At 34.1% G+C, this 26,006-nt stretch overlaps 1 protein-coding gene across 7 annotated transcripts in view; it reads left to right on the forward strand.

Moving 5' to 3' along the window:
• The window catches only part of TfAP-2 (transcription factor AP-2), a 245,737-nt gene extending 222,083 nt beyond the window's left edge, over positions 1–23,654 (forward strand). For all 7 annotated transcript variants that reach the window (XM_065355284.1, XM_065355285.1, XM_065355283.1 and 4 more), the window contains 3 exons: positions 21,447–21,591; positions 21,685–21,856; positions 21,947–23,654. In XM_065355284.1, coding sequence (XP_065211356.1) covers positions 21,447–21,591; positions 21,685–21,856; positions 21,947–22,090 — 461 coding nt within the window. In that variant the 3' untranslated portion in view covers positions 22,091–23,654. The remainder of the gene's footprint in view (positions 1–21,446; positions 21,592–21,684; positions 21,857–21,946) is intronic.
• Positions 23,655–26,006: the final 2,352 nt, after the last annotated feature.

The following is a 26,006-nucleotide window of genomic DNA, read 5'->3' on the forward strand; positions in this document are numbered from 1 at the left end:
TAATTGCTTCCAAGTATCGGTTGATTTGGCCGCGTGACAAATCAACTACAAATTATTTCACACAACAACGTTCAATAATTACACGTCTGTCCGAAATGAAATATTATGAGTCCATTAGAGGAATAGAATCATCATACCTTACGATACGATACGGTAAAGGCTATTAGGTAACGTGGAACGTTGAAATTTGTACAAAAAATTATACACATTTCATTATAGTAGGTATTTGTACCATAGCTCGGTTAAATTAAATCGTACTATTATAAGTACCAGTGCGTTGGAATTTTTCAAAATATTTCTCGGAAATATTCGAGGTATTGACTCATCTGCATTATAAAGATTACTCATTCGGTATATAACAGAGTCAAAAGTGCAAATGGTTTGGAGAGTCGGAAGATATTATAACAGATCAGAATTTAGGACACAAGAATTATAAAAATTTTCACCATACGGGCTGACCAACACGCGGTCTTCTCTTTTAATAAGTAGATAGGTGTAGTATGCGAAAAAGCAATTTGCATTAACAAATATACGAGTACGCAAAGCTGAACCGAGCCAGGCAACATTTGGAGTTATCTAACTGCAAAGCTCAAAAAAGTAGATAGATACCCAGTATGTTAGAAGCTCTCTCGCAAGTACTTATTAACTCGTTACTTTTTGCTCGCAATTATTTTGGTAGGAACCGGTTTAAATTTTGTAGCTTCTACCTTTACGCCTACTGAATAGTAAATGCTGGGCTGAGTCTCGAGAACTGGTCAAACTTGGGAAAAATTTCTAAACTGGAAGGCGGCGGCTGTTCTTCATAAAATCGACACCAGATATCGATCGCGACCGCGGACACCTTCTTCTCCGTGTGCTCGGTGCAGCGTGTCCTTATCAAACGCGCGAATCTAAAATTCATATCCGGATTCTGTGCTGAAAATGATAACGGCGCGATGGAGGAACCAGTTGTGAAAAGTTGGCATCATTGTCCAGCTTCAGAGTCCAGACCATTCAACCCGGGTGCAACATTAGTTCAGTACTAACAATACTTGTTAGGTTTTTTATCCATTTCTCTCCCTTTGGTTGCGGTGGTCGGTGGGATAAGAGGTGCAGAGTATTCGTGTGTCTTGTCAGGGAACAACTTGTTGGTAGATTTATTAGGACGGACGCACGGTAATAGATCTTTTTTGTTTTAAATGTATTTTTTTCCGTACTTTTTTCGGTGTATTACTATACGTATTATACGTAGGTACTAGATACGTAAGACCAATTAAATTCTAGACAATAAAAAGCCAGCAATTTAACAAATCATACGAGATAACGAGCTAACGTCTCGTTATAAGTGTAGAAATCGCCGTTACGCTAGTTCTTCTTGTACAAAATGTCGACCGTGAAAAAAAAACCAACTTGATCGAGTTTGGTTTTTTTTTGTCAAGAGTTGAAAATTTTACGAATAATTTTATTGTACATGTAAGTACCTACGTAAAGTATGACGAATCGTAGTCAGATTGCGATAGACGATTGTAAAACTCGAGTGTTATTTTCACGTATCGTAAAACTCATCGTAAAGAGGGAATTTTACCAATTCGTGGTTTTTACAAGCTCTCAACTCACTGGGAAGTGGAAGATTTGGGGTGAGGAGAGTGATAAAGAAGTGTTGTAATAATTAAGGGACTGTAAAATTTCTCAGCTTTTTTTTGTGGAGTGGAGGGGGGGGGGTGATTTCTCAAAATTTGCGTGACCTACACATACATACCTACTTACATTGATCCAGCTTGTAAAATTTTATTATTAGCAAACGAAAATTGTTCAACTGAACGAAGCTACTAAATCGGAAAAGCACCAGAAAATATATCATCAGTCCGGTTTATGAACCATTTTGAGCAATTCTGGAGCCTCCAGCAGATTTTTGAAACCTGAAATTTCGCTCGAAATTTATTCAAATAAAGTTGGAAGGCCGAAATTCACTCATGCATCCTAATTTAAACACGATATGAGTCGACTGGAGATGGTTCCAAGTCGTTTTGAAGCTTCCAGCGACCTTTTGGAATTTCCAGTTTTCCAAAAAACGCCTCAGAAATCGATGTGTTCCAGTTCGGAACCATATTTTTACCAGGATGTGGTGTAAAATCAGTCAAGTGGATGAACAATAAACACCAATTGCGAGAATAGGTGCCAAAGTTGACATGGTCTGATTTTATGGCGTTTTTTTGGAAAATTGAAATTTCCAAGAAGTCACTGAAGGCTCCAAAATGACTTGAAGATCGCACTGTGAGTCTTGAAATTAAGGTACAGAGTGAATTTTGGATTTTCGATTTCATGTGGAGAAATTTTGTGAAAATTTCTAGTTTTGAAAATGAGCTGGAGGCTCTAAAACTGCTCAAAAAGGTTCGAAACCGTTTCCGATCGATTTGGTGGTTTGAAAAACCAAAGTCCTAAAACTTTACAAGAGCCTGAAATAGCATAAATGGAAAGTTAAAATTGAATTCATCTGATGTTAATTTTCTAAATAATCCAAAAAATCCAAAAAAATCAGATTTTGAAAAATATGACATTTTTGCCTTTAAAAATATTGAACAATACGTGTGAGATCGAAAATCGTAGTAAGTGAATCGATTTTTGGGATTCAGTTACTTAATCGATTTTCGATCCGAGAATCCATTTCTGAGGCGAAAATTATTTTCAAATTTTGATCTACAATACAAATCATGAAGTTTCGAAAATCACCCCCCAAAAAAAACGATTTTTGAGGCGTGATTAATCGATTTTCGATCACTATCGATTTTTGATCAGGAAATCTATGTTTGAGGCTGAAATCTGATTTTTTAATTTCGAACATAATCAATAAGTAGATATTATGAGATGAAAAATTGGTAGGGGGTCAATTTTTAGGATTCAATTAAACGAACTTTTTTAAAAGCAGTGTTATCCAATTTCCTAGATTTGGTTAGCGTATTTTTTGGTCAGTTTTTCAGCTGTAATAAATTATTTTAGGATTTTTTGTTACCTATTCCACTTGGGAAAAATGTTTATCAAGTTAGCACTTTTTCGGGCAATTTTTAGTTGGTAAAATTTTCTTCAAAACGTGCTAATTTTCAGCCATACGCATTTTTTTAGTCAATTTTACCTCAATTTCTGAAATTGACTCGGGCACATTTTGATCGATTTTTGTTTGTTGGCAAGCGCCAATTTTTATAGTCAAATTTTGTTTACTTCATTATCTGAATTTGGTTCATGCACTTTTTCGTTGATCAGTCTTAGAACATTTTTGTATAGTTGATTTTGGCGAAATGTTTGTTGAATTTTCAACTTTTTCAGTCAATTTTGAACCAAACGGCAAATATTGTCAACTTGGGGGGTTCTGTACAGGGTGTTCTTGCTTGAAATGGTTCAGAATGGGAGGAGAGGGAGGGGTTGACCACCTCCTCCCCTCTCCAAGTGACCAAATTTTGTTAAATCTGGCAAATTTTTACCAAATTGACCAAGAAAGCTGAAGATACCCTATTTTTGACATGTCAAATCAATTGAAATCTGTTTCAACCCATTTTGAGCAGTTCTGGAGCCCCCAGCAAATTTTTGAAACTCGAAATTTTCGACAATAAAAAAGCTGCTACACTCTCAAAAAATGCTTAAATCAAAAAATGAATTTCCCTCATGAAAAACAAACTTTTTTTTTTTTTTACTTCCCAAAACTCAAATTTTCGATAGTTGTTGCTCTCACTTTATTCCAGTCTGTTTGCTTTTCTTTTTGAAAATTTGAATTTCTGAAAAAAATTGTTCAAATTCTAAAATTTTGAAACCGAAAAAAATCGAACTCCTCACATAAAGAAAATACAGAGCTCTTTCACCCATCAAAATGTACGAATTTTCGAAAGCTTGACCTCAGTTCATTCGGGCCTTTTCGCTTTTACTATTGGTTTCGTTTTGAGAAATTGAAATTTCAATTACAATGAATGTTCTCTTAAGCTATCCAACCGTTTTTCGTACCTATTGGACACCATTTGAGAATCATTAAGGCGGAGGGTATAGATTTATTTTCATTCAATTCGGATGGGTAATTGCTGAGTAATTGCAATTTTAGTTCATTATTTTAATGCATTAAATCCTAAAAAAGGGAAAAGGGGACTTGTAGAACACCTGCCGCTCATTGTACCCTGCTATACCCCCAGTCAATTCAATCACCAGCTGTGTTTCATTGTACCCTGTTACACCCCCGGTCTGTTAGCTGTAAATTCCAAGTGGGAGTGGTTTGGTGGGGCGTTTACCAAACAAATATATTATTTTAATGCCCCAATCCTCGTAGTGAATTCGTGGCTGAGTGGTTAGGTTAGGGCATGTAGGTAGGAATATGAAATTTAGGGACCCAGGTTCGAATCCCCATGAGGTAAGTAGTTAGGTGACAGATTTTTCGTAGGAAAATTGGATAGGTAAATGCTTTGGAGTTACCTATGTAGTACATGATAATGGGGCAAAAATAATGCTGAAATTGAGTTATGAATTATGATATCATTTGCTAATTAAAAATTCATTTCATTAATTTTTTGTCTACCTATAGCTATAAGTAGGTATAGTAAGAATTACCTTGACATAAATAATTTTTAACTTTTTACTTATAATTTAAAAATTACTTCAAAATGAGTAATTAAACTAATATTTGTACAATTGAAACATGTAATTTTTATTATCATGATTTTGTAAAAATTATTAAAACAAAATGATTTTTACTATTGGTACCTATAGCAAAATTTATTAAAATGATAATTTTTACTATACCTACGATTACAGTAAAAATTATTGAATGGGATCTGGTGCTTAATTATGTTAAATACCAGTATTTAGTTAAATTTTTTTGTAAAAATTACCCATAAATTTTTTTTCATGTAATTTAGAGGCAATTCAAATTCTTAACATATTTTATAAGATTTAATTCTTAATTTAGAATAAAAAGCAAGTTCTGAAAATTGGTTTGAAAATTTATAAATTTGAAAACAATGGAAATTCTAAAAAAAATAATATGAAAATTTGTATTTAGAGACGCTGAGAATTCCAAAAATTGATTAAAAGTTCTGTAAGTTGCAGATAATGTGAACTTGAAAATTATATGAAATAAGTATTGTAATATTTATGAAGAAGATGAGAATTCTGAAAAATTGGAGGCAATGTAAATTCCAAAAATTGAGTAAACGTTTTACAATTTGTGGACAATATGAACTTGAAAATTGAATTTGAAATTTTTTAATTTAAAGACAATAAGAATTCTGAAAAATTATTCAAAATTTGACTATTTAGAGGCAATGTGAATTCTAAAAATTGATTGCAAATTTCCTAACTCAGCAGCAATGCAAAATTCTGAAAATTTATTGAAAACTTTATGAAATTGTAGCGATGGGGAATTCGGGAAATTGATTTGAAATTTTGTAAATTTTAAAACAATGCAAACTATGAAAAACAACTAGAAATTTCTTAATTTAGAAGCAATACAAGCTTATAAATTATTCTGAAATACCTATTGTAATTTGGAAAATATGAAAACACTGAAAAACAATTATTATTTTGAAGCAGTGAGAGTTTCAAAAATTCTTATTACTGTGACATGGTTGATTCACTTATGCACTACCTAGATGTAATAAGGGTTATAGCTGTAGAAAAGGCAGCTAGCTACGCACACTTTGCAGCGACAGCTAAGCAAAAGTTTTTTATCAAACTTGGAATTTCTAAAAAATAATCGTTCAAATTATAAAATAAAAAAAAATCAAACTCTTAACTTAAATAACATTGTGTTTTCACTTATAAAAATATGAATTTTTGAAAGCTTTTGCCCTCGTTACGTTTGGGTTAATTTGTTTCTAAATTCCATGTAAGTCATGATAAAGGATTAGAAGACCTACCTATAATTTCAACTGGTACAATTGTTTTCTCATCTTTGGTTTAATTTGGCAAAATCGGTAGGTATTTTTTTCTCATATCAGTTGGCAACTTTTCGATTGATCCCCCCCCCCCCCATCCAGAAAAACCGTTTAATTTCGTCCTTGTTTTCGGTTCAAGTAGATATTTCAACAATAATTTCAGACGAGTCTATTACTTTTTTTTTGCCAATTGGAGCGCATTTTGGGTTCAATTGGTGATTTTTTGAAAATTATCATTTATCTTGAGCTGTTTAGAAAAATAATAGATAATTTTGGCGGAATTGAGATAATGGGATCTTGAATTCTTCTGTCAAATGTCTCATCGTTTTAGAATTGAGCAGCTTTCGACGGTGGATAGCTCATGTTGTATCATGAAGTTGCTCTCATCCTTGAAATGAGCACATGGTACTGTACTCTTTGACTATACGATCAGTTTTTGGGTATTATTTCTGAGAGATCACAAAATAGAGATTAGTTTATCCTCCCTGCATGTATTTTTTTCACTTCATTGAGGAATATCGATGCAAAACAGTACGTCTGCCACAGAAGTCATGAAGAACATCTCGTATCAGTGAAAATCCACAACCCAGACTGGAATGGGTTTGCGGATGTAGATAATTTAATATTTTGAGCTTTAGTAGTACACTATGCTTACCTACTATACCTACTATACCTATTCATACGTGTACGGGTATAAATGAATAGACGTAATATTTTACGACTCTCAGTAAACACAACAATTTAATACGAACCGCCTCTTTTGGATTTTCACCGCGAATAGCAATATCAACATAGATGGACAAGGTGGTCACTGCGGGCATATAGAAGGCTGATCATATACATACTTACGTACGTGGAGAGAAACGCGATATGCAAAAGAATTACATCCCCGGTTCGCTTTTAATTATAACTCTTTATCGAGAAAGAGAGATGGTTCTAACGAAGTGTGCCCGAACGCGATTATTCGGACGGACGATGAAGAGCGGCGAAATGATCTTAATGAGTAGCCGGGCGCGATACAAGCTAGACCGGAATACATTTATAATACCCATACGAATAAGAAGAGAATTAAATGATTGGAGATGTCGAGCTGCTGTGAGGGGGAGAATGAGAAAACCTCGCATATTCGATCTACCAATCTATACATAAATAAATCATTATAGGTACTCGTATATTGTCCGAAAGTGCGCGATGGGCATTGGGCAGTATGTGAGCAAATTATTGAAAAATTCATTAACGCTTGTGACCTACTTATTATAGTGAAATATATTTTAAACGGGAGTACACTATACTATACACAGTGTACTGTTTAGCCCACCTGTGTGTTTGGAATGCTGTATCCATTAACCCCATTAGTTTTAATCGGTAGTAAGTTCTTTCTATATACTATAATAACCTGTTATTCATCAACCGCTCAATCCTTCAATCGGCTTCTAGCGAACCTTGTACATATTTGCATAAACACTCCTTATCTAAGCAATAAACTCAATGTTACTCTATATTACGCGCCTTAGTACGTATAACTTGGGCTACCGGGTGTTCGTATGTACGTAGACGTACCTGTAGTTGCATTGTCCGGTCCGGTTGCCGATTGGGATTTTTTAAACTCTCTTCTTAGGTACTTACTTACGATGTGGGTATAATTACTATGTTTAATTTAAATGATCCAGTTTATTAGTCCGACAATGTACATATTTAGGGATATTTTTTCAACGTATAGTATAATAAGGTCCTCTCTCTCTCTCTCGTCATCTGTACCATAGACGAAAAAATTATCATAAAATAGGTTCGATTTAAGTATCGTGTGTTTTAATTTACTATACACGTTGATATGAGCTAGAGATACTCGTCGTACTTACTTACTTATGCTTATGATGCATAATAATATAGTGCTAGGTTCGTATATATACAAGGTACAATATACGAGTATATGTGCACTAGGGTATATGGAAGGATGTAGTTATAAAGTAAATTAATGGATGTTATGAGACACCTTGTAGAAAGAGGTTGCTCCAATTTTTATTTTTATTGCAGCAGGTATCTCTATAGTAGTATAAGATTAAGTTACAGCAATTTGCAATCAGTCTTTTTATTTACATTTGCATATTTATTATTTGCTAGGACGCGAAACTCGCGTCCGGCGTTGCTCTCTCGCTCTGTTTGCGCATTTTTATACCCACCACCGTCCACCATCCACTATCCGAGGAGTGCACCACCTCGTACGGTGTACGGTGTACTTCTATAGGTAAGTATACTTACCTGTTGAGGATAAATATACTTACAACAGCAGTGAACCTGCATTTAATGAAATATTTTAACGATATTTAAATTTAATGGGTGTTAACGCGTTTGAGAGAAGAGAAGTTATTGTAAGTGAATTAGATATATTGCCATCATAATGTTACGAAAGCTGGTCTCTCGAGTTATCGCGCTCACTCTCTCATTTTATGCAATTAAGTGTGTACGAGTACTTTGCTGTACGTACGTACGGTATCGCTGCAGAGGTCGAGAGTATCTTTTTCTTTTCTTTCATTTTTTTTTTACGTATGTACTATACGAACGAACCACGCGCCTACAGATTACCGATCGTGTAGTACTTATTGTTGAACCTTTAATGATGGTGCTCTCCTCTTTGGTCTTTGATAATGATTTAGAGAACTGAGTCGACGATCATAGACCGTTGGTGCATACATAGACCAATGTGCTGGGTAATTATTTACGCCAGACTGAGACCGTTGTTGATTTATTTTCAAAATTTCCGGAGTAGGTATTGATGGGGCTAATTATGGTATCTGTTACGTTTGGATGATTGGTTCGAATTGCAAATTGATTTTATTGAAGGAAGCGATGAATTCGAGTTCAGAAAATAAGGTTGAAAAAAAGTCAATTTTTGCTGGAGACTCTAGATTGGTCTAAAAATGGTGGCAATCGATTTGGGAGATCGACTTTAGGAGGTTGGCGAAATTTCGAGCAATTTCTTGTAAAAATTGACAATTTTGGATTTTTTTTTGAAAATTTCAGATTTTTCAATTTGTAAAAAAATACTTTTTTGAACTCGTACCGTCGGATTTTCGATTCATATACCTAACCCTAATAGATTTGGAATACCGAACTTATGTATGATAGAATTGAGTTTTTAGCTGCCGAAGTTGACTGAAACATCTTCTGGAGCGATTTGAAATTGCTTGAGAAGAGTCAACTTTTGCTGGAGGCTCCAGATTGGTTCAGAAATGGTGACAATCGATTTGAGGGGGGTTTGCTTCAGAAAGCAGGTAGAGTTTTGAACAATTTGTTGTAAAAATTGACGATTTTGAAATTTTTTATGTGTAAAAAAATATACTTTTCCACTCATCACTTTTGATTTTTGATTCACCCACCCTCGTCGATTTGGAATACCGAACTCATGATGGGATTAAATTTTCAGCTACTGAAATTGATTACAACGCCTTTTGGAGCGATTTGAAATTGTTGGAGATAAGTTAACTTTTGCTAGAAGCTCCAGATCGCCTGGAAAATGGTGTGAATCGATGAGAGGAGGAGGGGTGGGGTGTCGACCTAAGTATACCAACCAAATTTCAGATTTGTATCTTTATGTTCGCTCTTTTTGTAGAAAATTAATGAGTACTACACCGACAGGCCAATTTGGCCATTTTCAAAAATTCGCCAAAAATCTTGAAATCAACTTCGACAGCTGAAAATTTGGTTCTGAGATCTGGGTGGCATCAAAAAAGTGCAAATAATTGATAAAAATTTTGCACAGGTCAAATAAAAAAGTCGTAAAATTTATCAAAATTGAAAAATTGACTAAAAAGTGGGTAAATCGAATTCAGAAAATTTGGTAAAATTGACTTTTTAAGAAAGTTTTCTCAATTTAAATGTTTGCTTGTATCAATTTAAAAGACTATAAAGTTGAATTGAACAGAAAAATGATGTAAGTTGGATATAAAATTGACACGTGTAGCAAAATTTTGCTAAAAAAATCAGAAAATGATATAAAATTCTATAAAATTGAATTGAACGGAAAAATTATATTGGTACTTGAATAAGAATATTGTAACATTTCCAGGCATTAAAAAAGTTGAAATTTTAGGCAATTTTTCAAAAATTCCTCAATTTTGACAATTCTTTTTTTTCAATGAAAATACATGAATTTGAAATAATTTTGACAAAAAACATCTATTTATGGGCAATTGTTTCATTAAAAAAGAGATGGAAATTACTGCTGGGCAAACCTAGAACAACAAATTTTCAAAAAAAAAAAAAGTTTCAAAAAACGTGTGATCAAAAACTTATAATGAGGAGAGGGTTACGTTTAAAAAATTTGCATCACTGCGTTCAAAATTTCTCATGGTTTTAGGAATGACATCTTTCGATGGTTTTGCTTAATTCATGCGAAATATTTGAGAAAAAATTTTCAAAACACGAATTCACTCAAAAATAGTTGATTTGCACATTTTCAACCGCTCGTTAGAACCTTTAAAGTGGTCTTGGATTTTGATGACAATGGCCTAGGTCAACGCAGAATCTCAAATATTATGTTGAGGTACGGGGTTATTTTTCCTGCTACAGGTTAAGTTGAGGTCAAAGCGAAAAAACCACGATTTTTAAAAAAATTCCCCCTCGAAGGCACATACGCGATATCTCCACTCTAGGGGCAACTCCGAAGCTAATATTTCTTATGAGTGAATTTCAACTTGAAGCGATGATCTCTACTGAATTTGGTCAGAATCCTTCGACATTTTTCTCATGTGATCCACCTTCGGGCATCAGCCTTTTTAGCTCTTGAAGTGAAAAATGATGGTGAAGATATTTTGGAATTTTTGAAAAAATGAAAAATTGTATTCGATGAATTATCATTGATAAGTAATTTATGAGATTGAAAACGCAATGAATTGTGCGAAAAAGATATTGGTATTTTCATCTGCTGTTCCCCTCCTAAATTTTGCTTTGAGGATCCATATGTCCTCTACAGATGTACTTCCGCAGCTGACATTTTTTTCTGAGTAACTTTCAACCCAAAATGAAGGTCTCCACTGAATTTGGTCAAGATTCTGCAAAAAATTATTTTTTGCCACTTCTGTAAAATCACTTTTTCTGATGATTCCCTCAAAGGTTCAAGTTGATCAACAATAATCTGTTGATCGAGCTAGAAACACGAAGGATCTACGAGTAGTCTGTTATCGTCTAAAACTGCTCTTCTAGCAACTATTATAATCTGTTTTCCAGCACAGATTGAGCTGCTTGCTGCCTTCTCGTTAGCCGATTACCTACACTTATAACCTCGGATCAGTACCAACGACCAAATTTGTACTTAATTTCGATTACACAACAGTCCATCGATTGGATAATAACACCACACAGTTCAGCTTATAACAGAACTCATGAACGCACTCGTAGGTATCGGTGGCAAAGTGCATCAAACATCACTGTCAAATGTCTTTCATACGCGGACTCGTTCTTGAGAACACACCTCACATATTCATATCTACTTTGTAATACATATTACATTCTTATAGTAGGTACCTACTCCATAGGACATATAGAGAGTGAGCTGATTATATGAAGAAAAAGAAAAAGAACAGACGGTAACCGCACATGAGCTTTTTAATATACCTACACCTCATCGCAACAATTATACTACATTACAATGCATTATTCAATTTCAAAACGAGTTAGGTACCTAAGTATATTTCTTATATATTTCGGTTTCGAGCTCTGATTATTAATGGTCGGTTGTGTTTTTAAGCGAAATTCATCTCTGTACTCGTAAATGTGGTCCGTGAAATGATCTTTTTTGTTTTCAATTTATTCATAATGTCAGAGAGTTGGCAAACGGTTGAGTAATTTTCGCAGTATAACTAATCTATACCAAGAGTTGAACACTGCTGGTCTATGGTCTGTAGAAATGGCGTTCAATTGACATGAATGGCGAATGGAATTAGGAGTTGAAATCGCAGTGTTTAATATGTAGCTAGAGAGCTACCTATACAAAAATTTTCCAAGTGATGAAACAATTATTTGGGTACTCTCGTTAAGTAATCACCTTCCATCCTATACAGGGTGTTCCTGAAATCGTCTGCCGAAATTATAAACTGTAGATTGTTCTCGAGGAGACGAACAAGAAACGTTATTATGACTGGTTGCCTATGTTGCGAATTAAAGGAGCCACGTGCTAGTAAAGCACTCATTCTTTAAAATCATCAAAAATGATAGTTAAATGTTTGAATCATTCAAATGATGCCCATAATTCATAGTAGGTACCCACTCAAGTGTGCGAACACAGAATGTTATTATCACAAACTGCCCACCTTCAAAATTGAATGGACAAACCTGATTCGAAATTTCCAAATTCCAAGTGTTTGCTCCTTCAATTTTGAAGATAGCCAAACTTGCTTTCAAGATTTTTGTTGAATTTTTGAAAAATCTGGAGCCTACAGCAGAAGTCGTTGGTTCGGTATTGAGATAACGAGTTCAAAAGTATCTACATATAAATATTTTTTACAAGTTGAAAAATCTCAAATTTTTCAAAAAATTCCAAACTCATCAATTTTTATAATTGTCTGATTCAGCGTGTCTTCCACCTCTGCAAATGTGTCACACTATCCTAATCCATCCAAGACAGAAACCTGTTCTCTCTACGTGCAAAACCGTGAAGCCAAGAGACAGCTCAACATACAATGGGGATACACTGCACTCAATTAAACCAACCACCCCAAATATCTAGGAGTGATCCTGAACAGATCGCTCACCTACCAGCAACACAGTGAAAAGACCAAAAAGAAAGAAGCAGCAAGAACAAACCTGATCCAAAAGCTGGTAGGCAGCAGATGGGGAGCTAAACCACAGGTTCTGCAAACATCAACGCTAGCACTGTGTTATTCAGTCACAGAATATGCATGCCCAGTATGGGGACAATTAGCACATGCTAAAGAAGTACAGTAAAAGCTCATTGTAACGCTCTTCAAGGACCTGGAAAAAGAGCGTTAATAAGCCAAAACACGTTATAAGCAAAAGTCTCATTTTAACACTGATGAGTGTAATACTGCAAATTCTAGTTTTAAAGCAATATATGGTAGATCAAAAGATCAAGCAAAAATTTATCACCTGTCAAAATTTCAAGTGACAAAGTGCGTTTTTTGATTTTTGGTGAATTTTTGAAAATCAAATTTAAGCCAAAAATGAGGGAAAAAATCAAAATTTTACCAAATTGACCAAGAAAGCTGAAATTTGGCATACACCCGATTTTCGACATGCCAAATCGATTGGAAACTGTTTCAAACCGTTTTGAGCAGTTCTGGAGCCTCCAGCAGATTTTTTAAACTTGAAATTCCCACAAATTTCACCAAAATGGAGTTAGAAAGCTGAAATTTATTCTGCAAACTAATTCCAATATGCTACGAAGTCAACTGCAGGGGGATTTCAAGTCGTTTTGGAGCATCCAGAGATTTTTTGAAAATTACTGGAGCCTCCAGTAGATTTTTGAAACTTTGAATTGTCACAAAATTTCATCAAGTAGAGATGGCAAGCTGAAATTTACTCTACACTCCAATTTTAACACCCTCTGAAGACGACTTCAGGTGGGTTCAAATCATTTTGGAGCCTCCAGCGACTTTTTGAAAATTACTGGAGCCTCCAGCAGATTTTTGTAACTTAAAATTAATTCTCGCAACGTTTTACCAAATGGAGTTGGCAAGCTGAAATTTACTTCGCAAACTAATTTCAATACGATATGAAGTCGACTACATAGTGGTTTTAAATGGTTTTGAAGCTTCCAGCTACTTCTTGGAAATTTCAATTTTCCAAAAAACACCATAATACCTCTCAAAAAGTGGCTGGAGGCTCCAAAACGACTTGAAATCCACCAGCAGACGACTTCGTAGCGTATTAAAATTAGTTTGCAGAATGAATTTTGACTTTCTATCTCCGTTTGATGAAATTTTTAGGAAATTTAAAGTTTCAAAAATGTACTGGAGGCTCCAGTAATTTTCAAAAAATCGCTGGATGCTCCAAAACGACTTGAAATTCCCCTGCAGTTGACTTCGTAGCGTATTGAAATTAGTTTGCCGAAAAAATTTCAGCTTTCCAACTCCATTTTGGTGAAATTGTGGGAATTTCGAGTTTCAAAAATCTGCTGGAGGCTCCAGAACTGCTCAAAACGGTTTGAAACAGTTTCCAATCGATTTGACATGTCGAAAATAGGGTGTATTCCAAATTTCAGCTTTCTTAGTCAATTTGGTAAAATTTTGATTTTTTCCCTCATTTTTGGCCTAAATTTGATTTTCAAAAATTCATCAAAAATCGAAAAACGCACTTTAGCACTTGAAATTTTGACAGGTGATGAATTTTTGCTTCATTTTTCGATCTACCTTTGTACAGTTTGAAGAATTTTGTGCAAGTTCTATATTGGAACACAAAATCTGCGTTTTCGGCTGACCTGTCAATCAAAATGGCCGCCATTTTGTAAGTAGAGCCACTTTTTTTTGAGTACAAGGGCTAGAAATCTTCCTTAGGACTCCCCCTTTAAGAAAAAAGTTGTCCCGAAGGATGGACGGGGGTGCAATTTATCCTTGAATGGGCTCCCCGACTAAAAATAATTCGGTTCGTGTTTTTTTGTGATTTTTTTTTAGTTTTTTTCCATGGCTAATCCGAAAATCCAAATCATCGAACGAAATCAAAATCGTTTTGATCATTTGACATAAAGTTGAAAAAAATCGTAATATTTCGGTTGATTTCGATTTTTGATTAGATACAATTGGACTAAATATCAAACTCTGCATAGGTTAGGTATGAACTTCGACTGTTTCGCAATTTTGATCCGATTAATAATTAATAAGTATACTTTAATGATGCTGGAATGGAAATGGACCTTCGATAAGTACATATTGCAGTGATTACAGCAGTCCTTTTCGCCTCCACTCGTTAAACCGCGTTGAAAGACTCATATCATTCGCATATCAAACATACTCTTTCGTTTATTTTAATCAATCGGAACACCTTTGTAGTTGCAGGTACGAGTATATGCATATGTAAAATAAAAACTAGTAACCGCACCTGTATCCGTCCGTACGATTTTTGTGAAATCTCACCCGAACAATACGTGAGATCTACGGTAAAACCTACGTACCTATCTCATAACTATTTAAGCTTTCTGCTCTCTGGTATAGCTCCTACACACATACATATACGAAAGAAGTTCGCAGCCATATTATCATCAATATATTGTAACTCATATCTATACTTACTATACGATAAAAGGCGAACTCAATTTCAGAATTCATATAGACTATATATGAAATTTATTATTTATAGCATATCGTCGGATTATTTATATCATATCATATACGGAAGATCGTGGCTGGATTTAATTATCATCTACATATTATAGCCTCTATATAGAGGAATAAATTGACCAAACGTGCTGCAGAGCTATCTCTATCAAGGCAGACACAACAGTACACAAAGTAAAACAATACCTACCAAAAAAAAAACTGTAATACACTATAGACGAAAAAATAAAAGACTCTCTCGAGAAGAAAATCTATTATCAATATTAATAAGGTGATAATAAAATAATGACGGGATGAATAATCTCTTTCGTATGGGTGATTACAAGTAGTAGGAGGTGTCGCCGTCAAACAATAGAAGCCAGTGAAAAGAACGCCACAGAGATTCGCTGACTGTATATTAACTCTTCTAGGTGTTTTCTACACTCTTCTTCTTCTTCTGCAGCTCAGCTCATCAGTAGTGCGTATCTTTCTGTATACATACATTGAAGCGGAGCAGATGAAGAGAAGAGAGACAAAAAAAATTGTATGCTAGTCGACTTCGACACCGCCAGCATCCATCGCCACCATCATCACCAAGACCAACGACAACAAAGAATTAAAACCTAATCGCCGACGCTGTTCTATTGTATTTCTTTGATTTTTTTGTCGTAATAAACAAAGGCGAAACGTTGATACTGATTCGGAAAAATGGAAGCTTCGGCGCCAACGTTGTAGTAGAAGCCTAATAGACTTTATACAGCGTATCACGATTATGTATAACCCATTACTGCTGGCTGCTGCTGCGGTAGTCGGTGTTATGGTGCTCTTCTTACGTTGGTTCTTGTACTCTGTAGAGTACAATACCAGCGGCTCTGTAGAAAGCGCGAGTCTCTGGTAAACCAAATTACTTATCGGCAGTTGGACGTCTCGGCGTGTGATTACGATCTACTTCTTTTTCGTGTATAATTACTATGTATAGCTTTCGCGTCGTCGTCGTCGTCGTCCATTGGACGCCGCAGCAGCAGCAGTATACGTAGTACAGTATTAGTATAGTGCCTAACAATGGTCGTCCTTTTTTTTTCTTATTTCGCTGCTATATAAAAGTCTATCTACCTACACACGTATAGTAGATACACAAATGTATGTAACATGGGACAGGACAGGTTATATGCAGAGAGCTAAATCGTTACCTCGGGCTTATCAAACACTATATACATTGTAGTGTGTATGATAATAACCGGCCATCTAGTCGCAATCCCTATGAATATATTGATTAATTTGTCTATGGGAATCGCAATCACGCGGACGATATTGTCAAACTGGTATGACGCTGCAACTTTTACACCAAAGCAGCACTCGATACGCAACAAATCATCATGCAAATTTTATCCAATTTATAATAAAATTGTTATTCCAGTCGGTCGATGATTTATGTTAATGTATCGCCAATAAATCGCCAGCCATCTGGGTCAAATAAGTAACTATATGCGAATGGCAATCGAAATCGCAGATGAACATAGTATTTTCTTGATCCGATGTTGGAAATTTTTTTACAGCAATGTAACGTACTTTGATAACACCTTCGAAAAGAATGGCCATTGTTTGTACAATGCTGCGAGTCGTATAATATAGAAAATACGTATAAGCTTTGGACGGGCTGGGCCAGCGTTAAACTGAGATCATTTCGAACCCACGCATTCCTCGTACCGTTTTGTCAATCTTACTCACTGCCAGCTACCAGTTTCCAATATGCGAACTTACAGGTTTAATTAGCTCGTTGTAACTGTACAGGGTGTTCGGGAAATCGTATGCTAAAATTCAACTGTAGATATGGTACTCGAGGAGACGAACAAAAAAAGTTAGCATGACTAGTTGCCTATCTTGTGAATTGAAGGGGTCCCGTGCTTCGCTAAAAATGTCAATGTTTTATTGAACAATGGAAAGAAGCAGTCATTTTTAGTAATTTTTTCTGAAAAAATCAGAGTACGAGTCAAATCAGAAGATTTTTTCAAATGTTAATATTTTCAAAAGGTAGGAGGGGAAGGGGTCAAAATTTTTTGGAAATATAGTACGCAGTTTGATATTTTGTCCAATCGCATCCAATTAAAAACCAAAATTGACCGAAATATCACGAATTTTTTGAACTTTCAGCCAAATGATCAAATTTGAGCGATTGTAGCCAAATACAAAACACTGCAATTTTTTCATTTTTGAACTCAAAACAGCACAAAATTGTATTTAAAATCTAATTGTGTTTGCATTCCTGTGATGGGGCGAAGTCTTGGGAAGGGAAGGGAAGGGAAGGGAAGGGAAGAGGGATGAATTAGCAATATGTGTTTGTGTTTTTTTTTTTTTGAAAAGATATTAACGCCATTGTTGGATTTTGAACCGATTGTAGAATTATTCGAAAATGACCTTGCGACCGGACTTATCAAAATTTGGAAGACGTTGAAATATTTTCATGAAAATGTATTACGATTATTTTTGATGAATTTCATAAGTTTAAAATTGAGTTATGATTTTTGGGAGTTTTGAAAAAGTCTCACGGCATGTATTATGGGTCTGAGAAAATCAAGAATTTCAATTAAAACTTTTTAATAACAGTTTTGAAGAATTTTGAGCCCAAATAAGTTATATCCTCAGGAGAAAATCTTTCTACCAACATTTTTTTTTTTTTTGAGTGATTTCGAAGAATTTTGAGCTTGAAATTGAGGGGTTTGGTTCCAAAACTCACACTTTCTAAAAAGGACTTTTTTCAGAAACCGCAAAATTCTGTGGCGCGGCAATGAGCGAGTGTTTTGAACTGGAAATGATTTTATTTTGTAGTATAGAGGTAGGTTCATCGTTTTAAGGTGATTCGAGCACGCGACATGCCGTGGTATAGTTTGCACAGATGATTGAAAATGGCAACTGTGAGTTTTGACTCCAACCTGACTTTTTTCGCGTTTTATAGTGCGAGTAGTGAACTTTTTTTCAAATTTTGGGTTAGTGAAGGTCATATCATGGTATATTGAACACCAAAACATATTTGTTTCTACAAGAAACCACAACAATCTCTTAATGTTGAATTTTGCATTTTAAAAAAATCAAAAAATCAAAAAAAATGCAATTTTTCAAATTTGAGAATTATGAAAGTTGAAATATGTTAAGTAGCTTCTTATTACACACGTTGACATACACATATCGTACAACACTCAAAAATCAAAATTACGAAATCAATCAGGTCAAAAATATCATGAGTTTGTGCAAAACTCACAGTTGCCAGTGGCAAGTGTGACTTTTGACTCCAACTCCTCGCTTTGCACGGCGATTCTGAGCCGAACATAACGTTTATCGAGTTAGTGATACTGTAGGGTTATAGAGGGCGCTCTCCTCTATCCGAAACCGTATCAAACTCATTCTAGCTATTTTTGCCAAGTGTGAGTTTTGGAACCAGACCCCTCAATTATTGGTCATGATTTTGGTGGTTTTTAGGAAAAGGTGTCGATCAAAAAAAAAAAAAAATCTCAAAACTTCTTTGGGCGTTTTTGAAGATTTTTGAACTCAAAAATGAGTCTCGATTTCTGAGATTTTTGAAAAAAGTGTCTTGCAACTTATCAAAATGGGTTTAAATTTCAGCAGAAAATCAAGAATTTCTATTAAAACTTTTTCACAACAGTTTTGAAGAGTTTTGAGCGCAAATAAATTACATCCTCGGGAGAAAATCTTTCTAGAAAAATTTTTTTTTTTGTAATTTCGAAGAATTTTGAGCCTAAAATTATTGGTCATGATTTTGAGGGTTTTTAAGAAAGGGTGTCGACCAAAAAAAAATTCTCGAAACTTCTTTGAGCGTTTTTGAAGAATTTTGAGCTCGAAAATGGGTCTCGATTTTGGAGATTTTTGAAAAAAGTGTCTTAAAACTTATCAAAATGGATTAAAATTTTGGCAAAAATAGAAAATTTCCATCAGTTTTATTTATGAGCAGCTTTGAAGAATTTTAGCCCGAAATTGATCATGATTTTTGAGAGTATTTTTAAAAAAAGTGTCTTATTGCAATCAATCAAAATGAGCTAAAATTTCGTTATAAAATCATAAATTTTCATCGCAACTCTTTTTGAGCAGTTTTGAAGAATTTTGAGTCCAAAACTTGGTCCTGATTTTTGATAAGTGTATTATGAAAAGGAAGGGCCATGCAACTTATCAATAAAACTGGTTAAAATTTCGACAAAAATCAAAATTTTCAATCAACATTTTTTTGAACAGTTTTAAGAAATCTTTTGTCCAAAATTGGTCGTTATTTTCGAGTTTTTTTCGAAAAAGGTATCATGCAACGTACGAGTATTAAAATCACCTAAAATTTCGTTAAAAAATCAAAAATTTTCATCATTATCTTTTTTGTTGAGCAGTTTTGAAGAATTTCAAGTTCAAAATTCTGCTATAATTTTCTCCTAATTTTGAACTCAAAATTCTTCAAAAATGCTCAAAAAAAGTTATTATGGAAATTTTTGATTTTCTGACCAAAATAACTCATTTTGATAATTTTCATAACGCTCAGCAATCCCAGCATTTCCAAAACCTCGAAAATCATGATCAAGTTTAGGCTGTAAATTCTTCAAAATTGTCAAAAGAAATTTTTATGGAAATTTTAACCCATTTTAATGAGTTGTGTGACTTTTTTTCGAAAACTCCTCGAAAATTATGGACAATTTTTAGCTCGAAAATCTTTTGAAATGCTCAGAAAATGTTTTGGTAGAAATTTAGGGTTTTTTGCCAAAATCTTGAGCAATTTTGACGAGTCTCTGAGCAAATTTTTCAAAAACCTCGAAAATCGTGATCATTTTTGGCGTAATTATTCTTCAAAAATATTCTAAAGATGTTTTGATGAAAATTTTCCATTTCTTTTGAAATTTTAACTCGGGCATTTTTTTTTCAAAAAATTCAGAAATCGTGACAAGATCCAAATTTTGGCATCAAAATTTTTAAAAACTGCTCAAAAAACATTTTTATTGAAATATTTGAATTTTTAAAAAAATGGTACCCAACTCAATAAGTATTTGAATTTTTCAAAAAATTGGTACCAATATTTTTTAAATGAAAATTCTCAATTTTATTTGTTCCTTCATTTTTGAAGCCCATACTTGTTTTGGGTCAAATGGTCTTGAAAAATGGAATTGAAGTCTCAAGTCTTCAAAAACTCGGGAATTTTCTTTTTTTATACTCGTACCTATGGAAAACTCTGAATTAGTTTTGCTAAATTTTTCAACTGGATGCTCATTTTTTTTTTCAACCAAAGTATTTATTTCCTACGAGTAGATTATACGATTCAATAATTAACTGGATATTTGTTTCCTGATCGTTGATAAATAATACCATAACCTTTAAACTACTCATTTTTCAAAAAAAAAAAAAATGACCAGTTTTGTTTGATTGAATTTGAAATATCAAATTACTTAGTTGCTTCCGTAATTAATCATCGATTTGAGCTCACATCTCACATTATCTCTAAACTCAAAGTTAGCATATCGTTTAATGAGCCAGACATTTTCAAAATTTGAACGAACTCTGCCCTTCCCTTCCAATACCAGTTACCAATTCCTATAAGGTAAACATATTCCAGCTTGTAGACGTACTAAAAAAAAACATTTCGAATTGATTTTCGAAAAGAAAATGGTACCTCGACCAAGAATATCGTTGAGTTGACCTTCGTCTATAGCGGAAGAAGTTCTGTATACGTAGAGAAAAACGAGCTTCAGCATCGTAGTAGGTATAGGTACTCGTACAGAGCGTACTCGTATTATCGGGTATCTATTTTACTGTCAATTAGGGCGAAACTAGGTAACAGGACAATGGTACGTGCGTTTACCTTATTCTAAACGAATTATTTGAAACATATTAACCTCGGTTGCGTTTAAGGTCCAGTTTCGCCTCTCTTCATAGCACTTTACTTCTAATACGTATACCTATATAGGTACAGCTATTTTCTTTGGATGTAATTTCTCCATCTCTGCATTACTCGTAAGTCGTACGTATTTCTGTACCTACAGTACCTACACTACACTGATCGTGTGTACGAGTATGGTGTACAATAACAATGACTCCAGTTGCCTTGTAATTAGTTAGTAAAATAGATTTTAGCCTTGAATCGAAACCAAAAGTATTTATTGGGTTTTCGTGGCGTGCGTGTGTGTCTATCTATAGTTATTAAGGTTATTTTTGATTTAGAGTATAGCTTTAGATATACATTGTTGCCTCATGATGAGTGTGTTGTTGCTAGTTGCTGTTGTGGTCTAATAAATGGTTTATTTTCCTACAGGTGAAGCTATACATTTAGCCAGAGATTTCGGATATGTTTGCGAAACTGAATTTCCAGCTCGTCAAGTAGCCGAGTATTTAACCAGACAACATACCAGTGATCCGGCTAATTCTTATAGGCGTAAGGAAGAAATACATTCGACGAAGTGAGTTATAATTAATTAAAACGAATGTTTGATTTCGAAGGATGAATTATCGCTTAAGTACGTTATGTAATTATTTGTTACGATTGTTTACAGAGTCGTTATATCGGAATTAGTACAATTGTTGAATAAAGATAGATCTCCATTGTGCAATACCAGACCTCCTCTAGAATTAGAACCAAATATACAAAGGCATTTGACACATTTTTCGCTCATATCTCACGGATTTGGTAGTCCTGCGTTGGTTGCCGCGTTGACTGCTGTTCAAGTAAGATAATTTTATCAATTTTTTTCACTCATTTTCCCCATTAAAATAATACCTCATCGACTAATTCGGTTTACCTATTTTTTCTTTCAGAATTTTCTAACCGAGTCATTAAAGCAATTAGATAAAATGTATCCTCCAAATAACAATCTAAACGTGTCGTCGTCGCAACAGCAAGCCCAGTCCTTAGCCGATGTAAAACCAAAAGACCTAGGAGTGGGCGATATGAAAAAATGAGGATGGCTAAAGCGGGGCCAAACCCTGCCATCGTCGTCGTCACCTTCGCAACAACAATCTCAAGCCTCTTTATTGGCTACCAATTCTCAAATGAACGATAGTACTAAGCATTTAACGTGGTTGTGCGATAAAAATATTAATTACCAAGGATTTTCTATAAAAAATTAATCGCAATCGCTATTCGCTAGTTGCCTACTACATACAACGATCCCTAGCTTCGTACATAGAAGAAGAAGACGAAAAAAAACCCTCTTGTAACAACTTCTGTACTTGATTTTTTTTTTGGTATAATTTTCATCGTACTTAATCGATATTTTACAGCCTACTATAATTAAATTGGACGTGTAGACAAAATTGATTTAGACGAACGCCATCGAACACTTGTTTTAATACTGGTATCATATTTTTAATGATAGGCGAGAGTAGACTCGAGAAGCTGACTTGTTTTGATATTAATATAGGACTATGATTATTACCTCGTTATAAGATAAATTTTCGATGGTCGTTGAACTTGATTCGGATTCGTGTTGATTTTCACTCTACAAGTGAACTGAAAATATGATCTAGAGACAATCAGAAATAACCCAGACAGACTAGGTATACGAAGTACGAAGTACATAGGATTACATTGGCAACTAGCAGCATTTACCATGACAATTTATTAACATCTCAGTATTTTCATTGATATCACTCTTATAAGATTTTCGACAAGTATTGTTATTGTGATATGTGATGAAAAAAGCTTTATCAGTTTTTTTTAAATGTTATTTTGATATAGCTTTTCTTATCCCTAATGTGTTTTTTTTCTCTCTTTTAAATTTTTATTCGCTTTTTGCTCTCTATTGTACATATTAATTTTTTTTTTGCCAAATTGTTTTATTTTAAATGATGTAACGTATTGTGTACCTACTGTATTATCGATGTCGTGTAATTTTTCTTCCATCCCTGCTGCCCCCTCCCATCTGCCCTCCCTTCCTCCCTTCTCCCATTTTGTACCTATGTAATTAAATAATTTTTACATAAATTTTACGTAGGTAAGTTTTTATGCTTGAATAGCGATGCTACTCTACTGGTACCGTGAATAGATGTGCCATTTTACTTTTTAATTACAAATTAAATTTTAATTCTTTTTATATTTATGTAAGATTTATCCGCAATATTTGTTATTTTGTTTTAAGATTTTAGAATCACTCTACTTCATTCATCCCATCTTCTCTGTGCGTCTGTTTTTTTTCCTGTTTTTAATTCTCGTATTATTCTGGTGTACTGTACCTAATTAAAAAATGCTGGTCGTGAAATGAAAATGATGCTGAATTATTATATTGTAATACGTATTAGGTAATATGTTTTTAAATCAAAGAGATGAGCTACCTGCGCTGATTATTATACTCTACTTAATTTTGTTGTAATTTTTTCATTTTCATTTTTTTTTTTTTGCTGTAGGTGTAGTCTAGTTGTTGTGATATATTCTTTGCCATAGAATGTATATAATATTTTTTTTTCTACTTTGTACGTGTTTATATTGTATATTGGAAATGCTCAAAATAATTCTTCGACATTTTAACGTGTGGTTTTATTTCGCTTCGTGATTAATTTCGTGTGGATTGGGTTGCAAATTCATGATTTTGAGTGAACTTATTTAAATGATTTTTTTCAAGTTTGAAAGTTCATATCGTCAGTTCGTTGTTTGAATTGATGATTGATTGGAGTTGATTTAAATTTGATCGTTGATTCAAGCAGGGATGAGGCCCAGCCCAGGATGAGGACCCGAAACCCGAAAAAGCCCCGATTACTTCCTTGAAGCTCGAATGTCCAAGCCCCAAAACGTTAAAAACTGTAACCTACAAAGCCTGAAATCTTTTCCTCTGGAAACCAAGCCCAGAATGTGAACCCCGAAACCCAAACTGTGATCAGGGCTTTTCGGGGCTTTTTGGGGCTTGTGTAATTATCGTTCTGTGCATCTCAAAAATCAAAAAAGATGATTTTCAAAAAAAAATTTACAACTTCAGCAAAAAGTTTAATATTTTAAAGGGTTTTTGCCTTCTGATAGGTATATTATAGGTATTCTTAAGCCCAGAACGTGAGCCCTGAAACCCAAACTGTGATCAGGGCTTTTCAGAACTTGTGTAAATTTTGTAAATTTCTACTGTAATTGGAATTACCGTTCTGTGCATCTAAAAAGTCAAAAAAGATGATTTTCAAAAAAAAAAAAATTTACAACTTCTTCAACAGAAAATCAAATAAGATTTTACTTTATTCTTCATTATAATTGCAATTTCAAGCCCCAAAAAGCCCAGGAAAGCCCTGAACACTTCATTCAAGCCCTGGACACTGTGCCCTGAAACCCAAACCCAAAGTTTCCTGGGCCCCAATCCAAGCCTAAGACCTAATCAATTTTTGATTGAAAGCTCAAGCCCCGAAACCCGGAACCTGAAAAAAAATTGTTCGTGGCCTCATCCCTGGATTCAAGTAGGATATTATAATTTTTATTAGGTAATGTACCTTCATAGTTTATGCTCCTGCATAAAACTGGTATGCAATTCTTTGAAACGTGTTGCAGAATTGATAATCTAGAGTGATTATTGAAGGGAATCGTCACGAATCCGAATCGTGTTTAAAACAGTGATGGAAAACTGAAACTGAAACTAAAACTGAAACTGGTTGAAAAGTTGAACTGAAATGGAGAAACTGAAACTGAAACTGAAACTATAGAACTGAAATGAGAAAAACTTAAACTGAAAACTGAAAACTTGAACTGAAAAAAATAAAACTGAAACTAAAAACTGAAAACTTGAACTGAAAAAAATAAAACTGAAACTAAAAACTAAAAACTTGAACTGAAATGTAAAAAAAGTTTTGCCATCACTGAATTTTGTCCACAAAATCATCAATCTATTCTCAAAATTCTTATTTTTTTCAAAAGCTTTTGCCCTCGGCCCAATTTGGAATGGAAAATTCTTTCATTAAATGAAATTTATATTGTTCTACTTTTTGAACAACAAATTATCCAAGCTTTTGCCCTCTCTTCGCCTGGGTCAATTTGTTTCTCTTCTCAAAGTTACAATTTCAAGAAAGTCAAGAAACCTATTGTATTTAAAAAATGTTGAGATAAAAAAAACAAATTTTTTCATTAAAATTGATGTTGTCCTACCTTTTAAATCACAAATTTTCCGAAACTGAAAACTTTTGCCCTCGCTTCGCTCGGGTCATCCAAGATGCTTCTTGTGCAATTTTAAAAATATGAAAATTAAACAGAACAATTCCAGAAATACTCAATGCTCAAAGTATACAAAAAATGCAAATTTTTCACTTTTTCTGAACAGAACTACTGGATTTTCAAATTTTTTTGATACGTCAGGGCTCAGCACGTTGAAATTTTGATTATTGTGGCAAAATAACATTTTTTTCCAGGAAAAGGACAATGCAATCCTCCTCCCATGTAGCAAACTTGTCTTTTCCCCCCGGCCTAGATTTCCCCTGTGCAGCCTGCAGCCCTGCATATTTCTTCACAATTTTTGAGATTGAAATGTTTGAATTTGAAATTTGAAGTTTTTGTTGGCACTTGGCAAGTCAAGTAGGAATAGCAAATTAGTTATGCAAATTCATGAAAGAAAAGAAAAAAAAAATTCATCTATTTTTTTGAACCCCAAGAAAAAAAAATGATGACAACTGAAACACTGAAATGGAAAAGGAAAACTGAAGACTTGAACTGAAAAAATCAAAACTGAAAACTGAAACTAAAAACTTGAACTGAAAATTGAAAAAAATAAAACTGAAACTAAAAACTAAAAACTTGAACTGAAAAGTAAAAGTTTTGCCATCACTGGTTTAAAATTCAAAATAATAAATAATTAGCAATCTAACCATTGAAAACTCCTTAGGTATTCGACTTGATAAAACATTACTGAAAATAATG

Source organism: Planococcus citri, chromosome 3 (genome assembly GCF_950023065.1).
Source record: "Planococcus citri chromosome 3, ihPlaCitr1.1, whole genome shotgun sequence".
Classification (NCBI taxonomy): Eukaryota; Metazoa; Arthropoda; class Insecta; order Hemiptera; family Pseudococcidae; genus Planococcus; species Planococcus citri.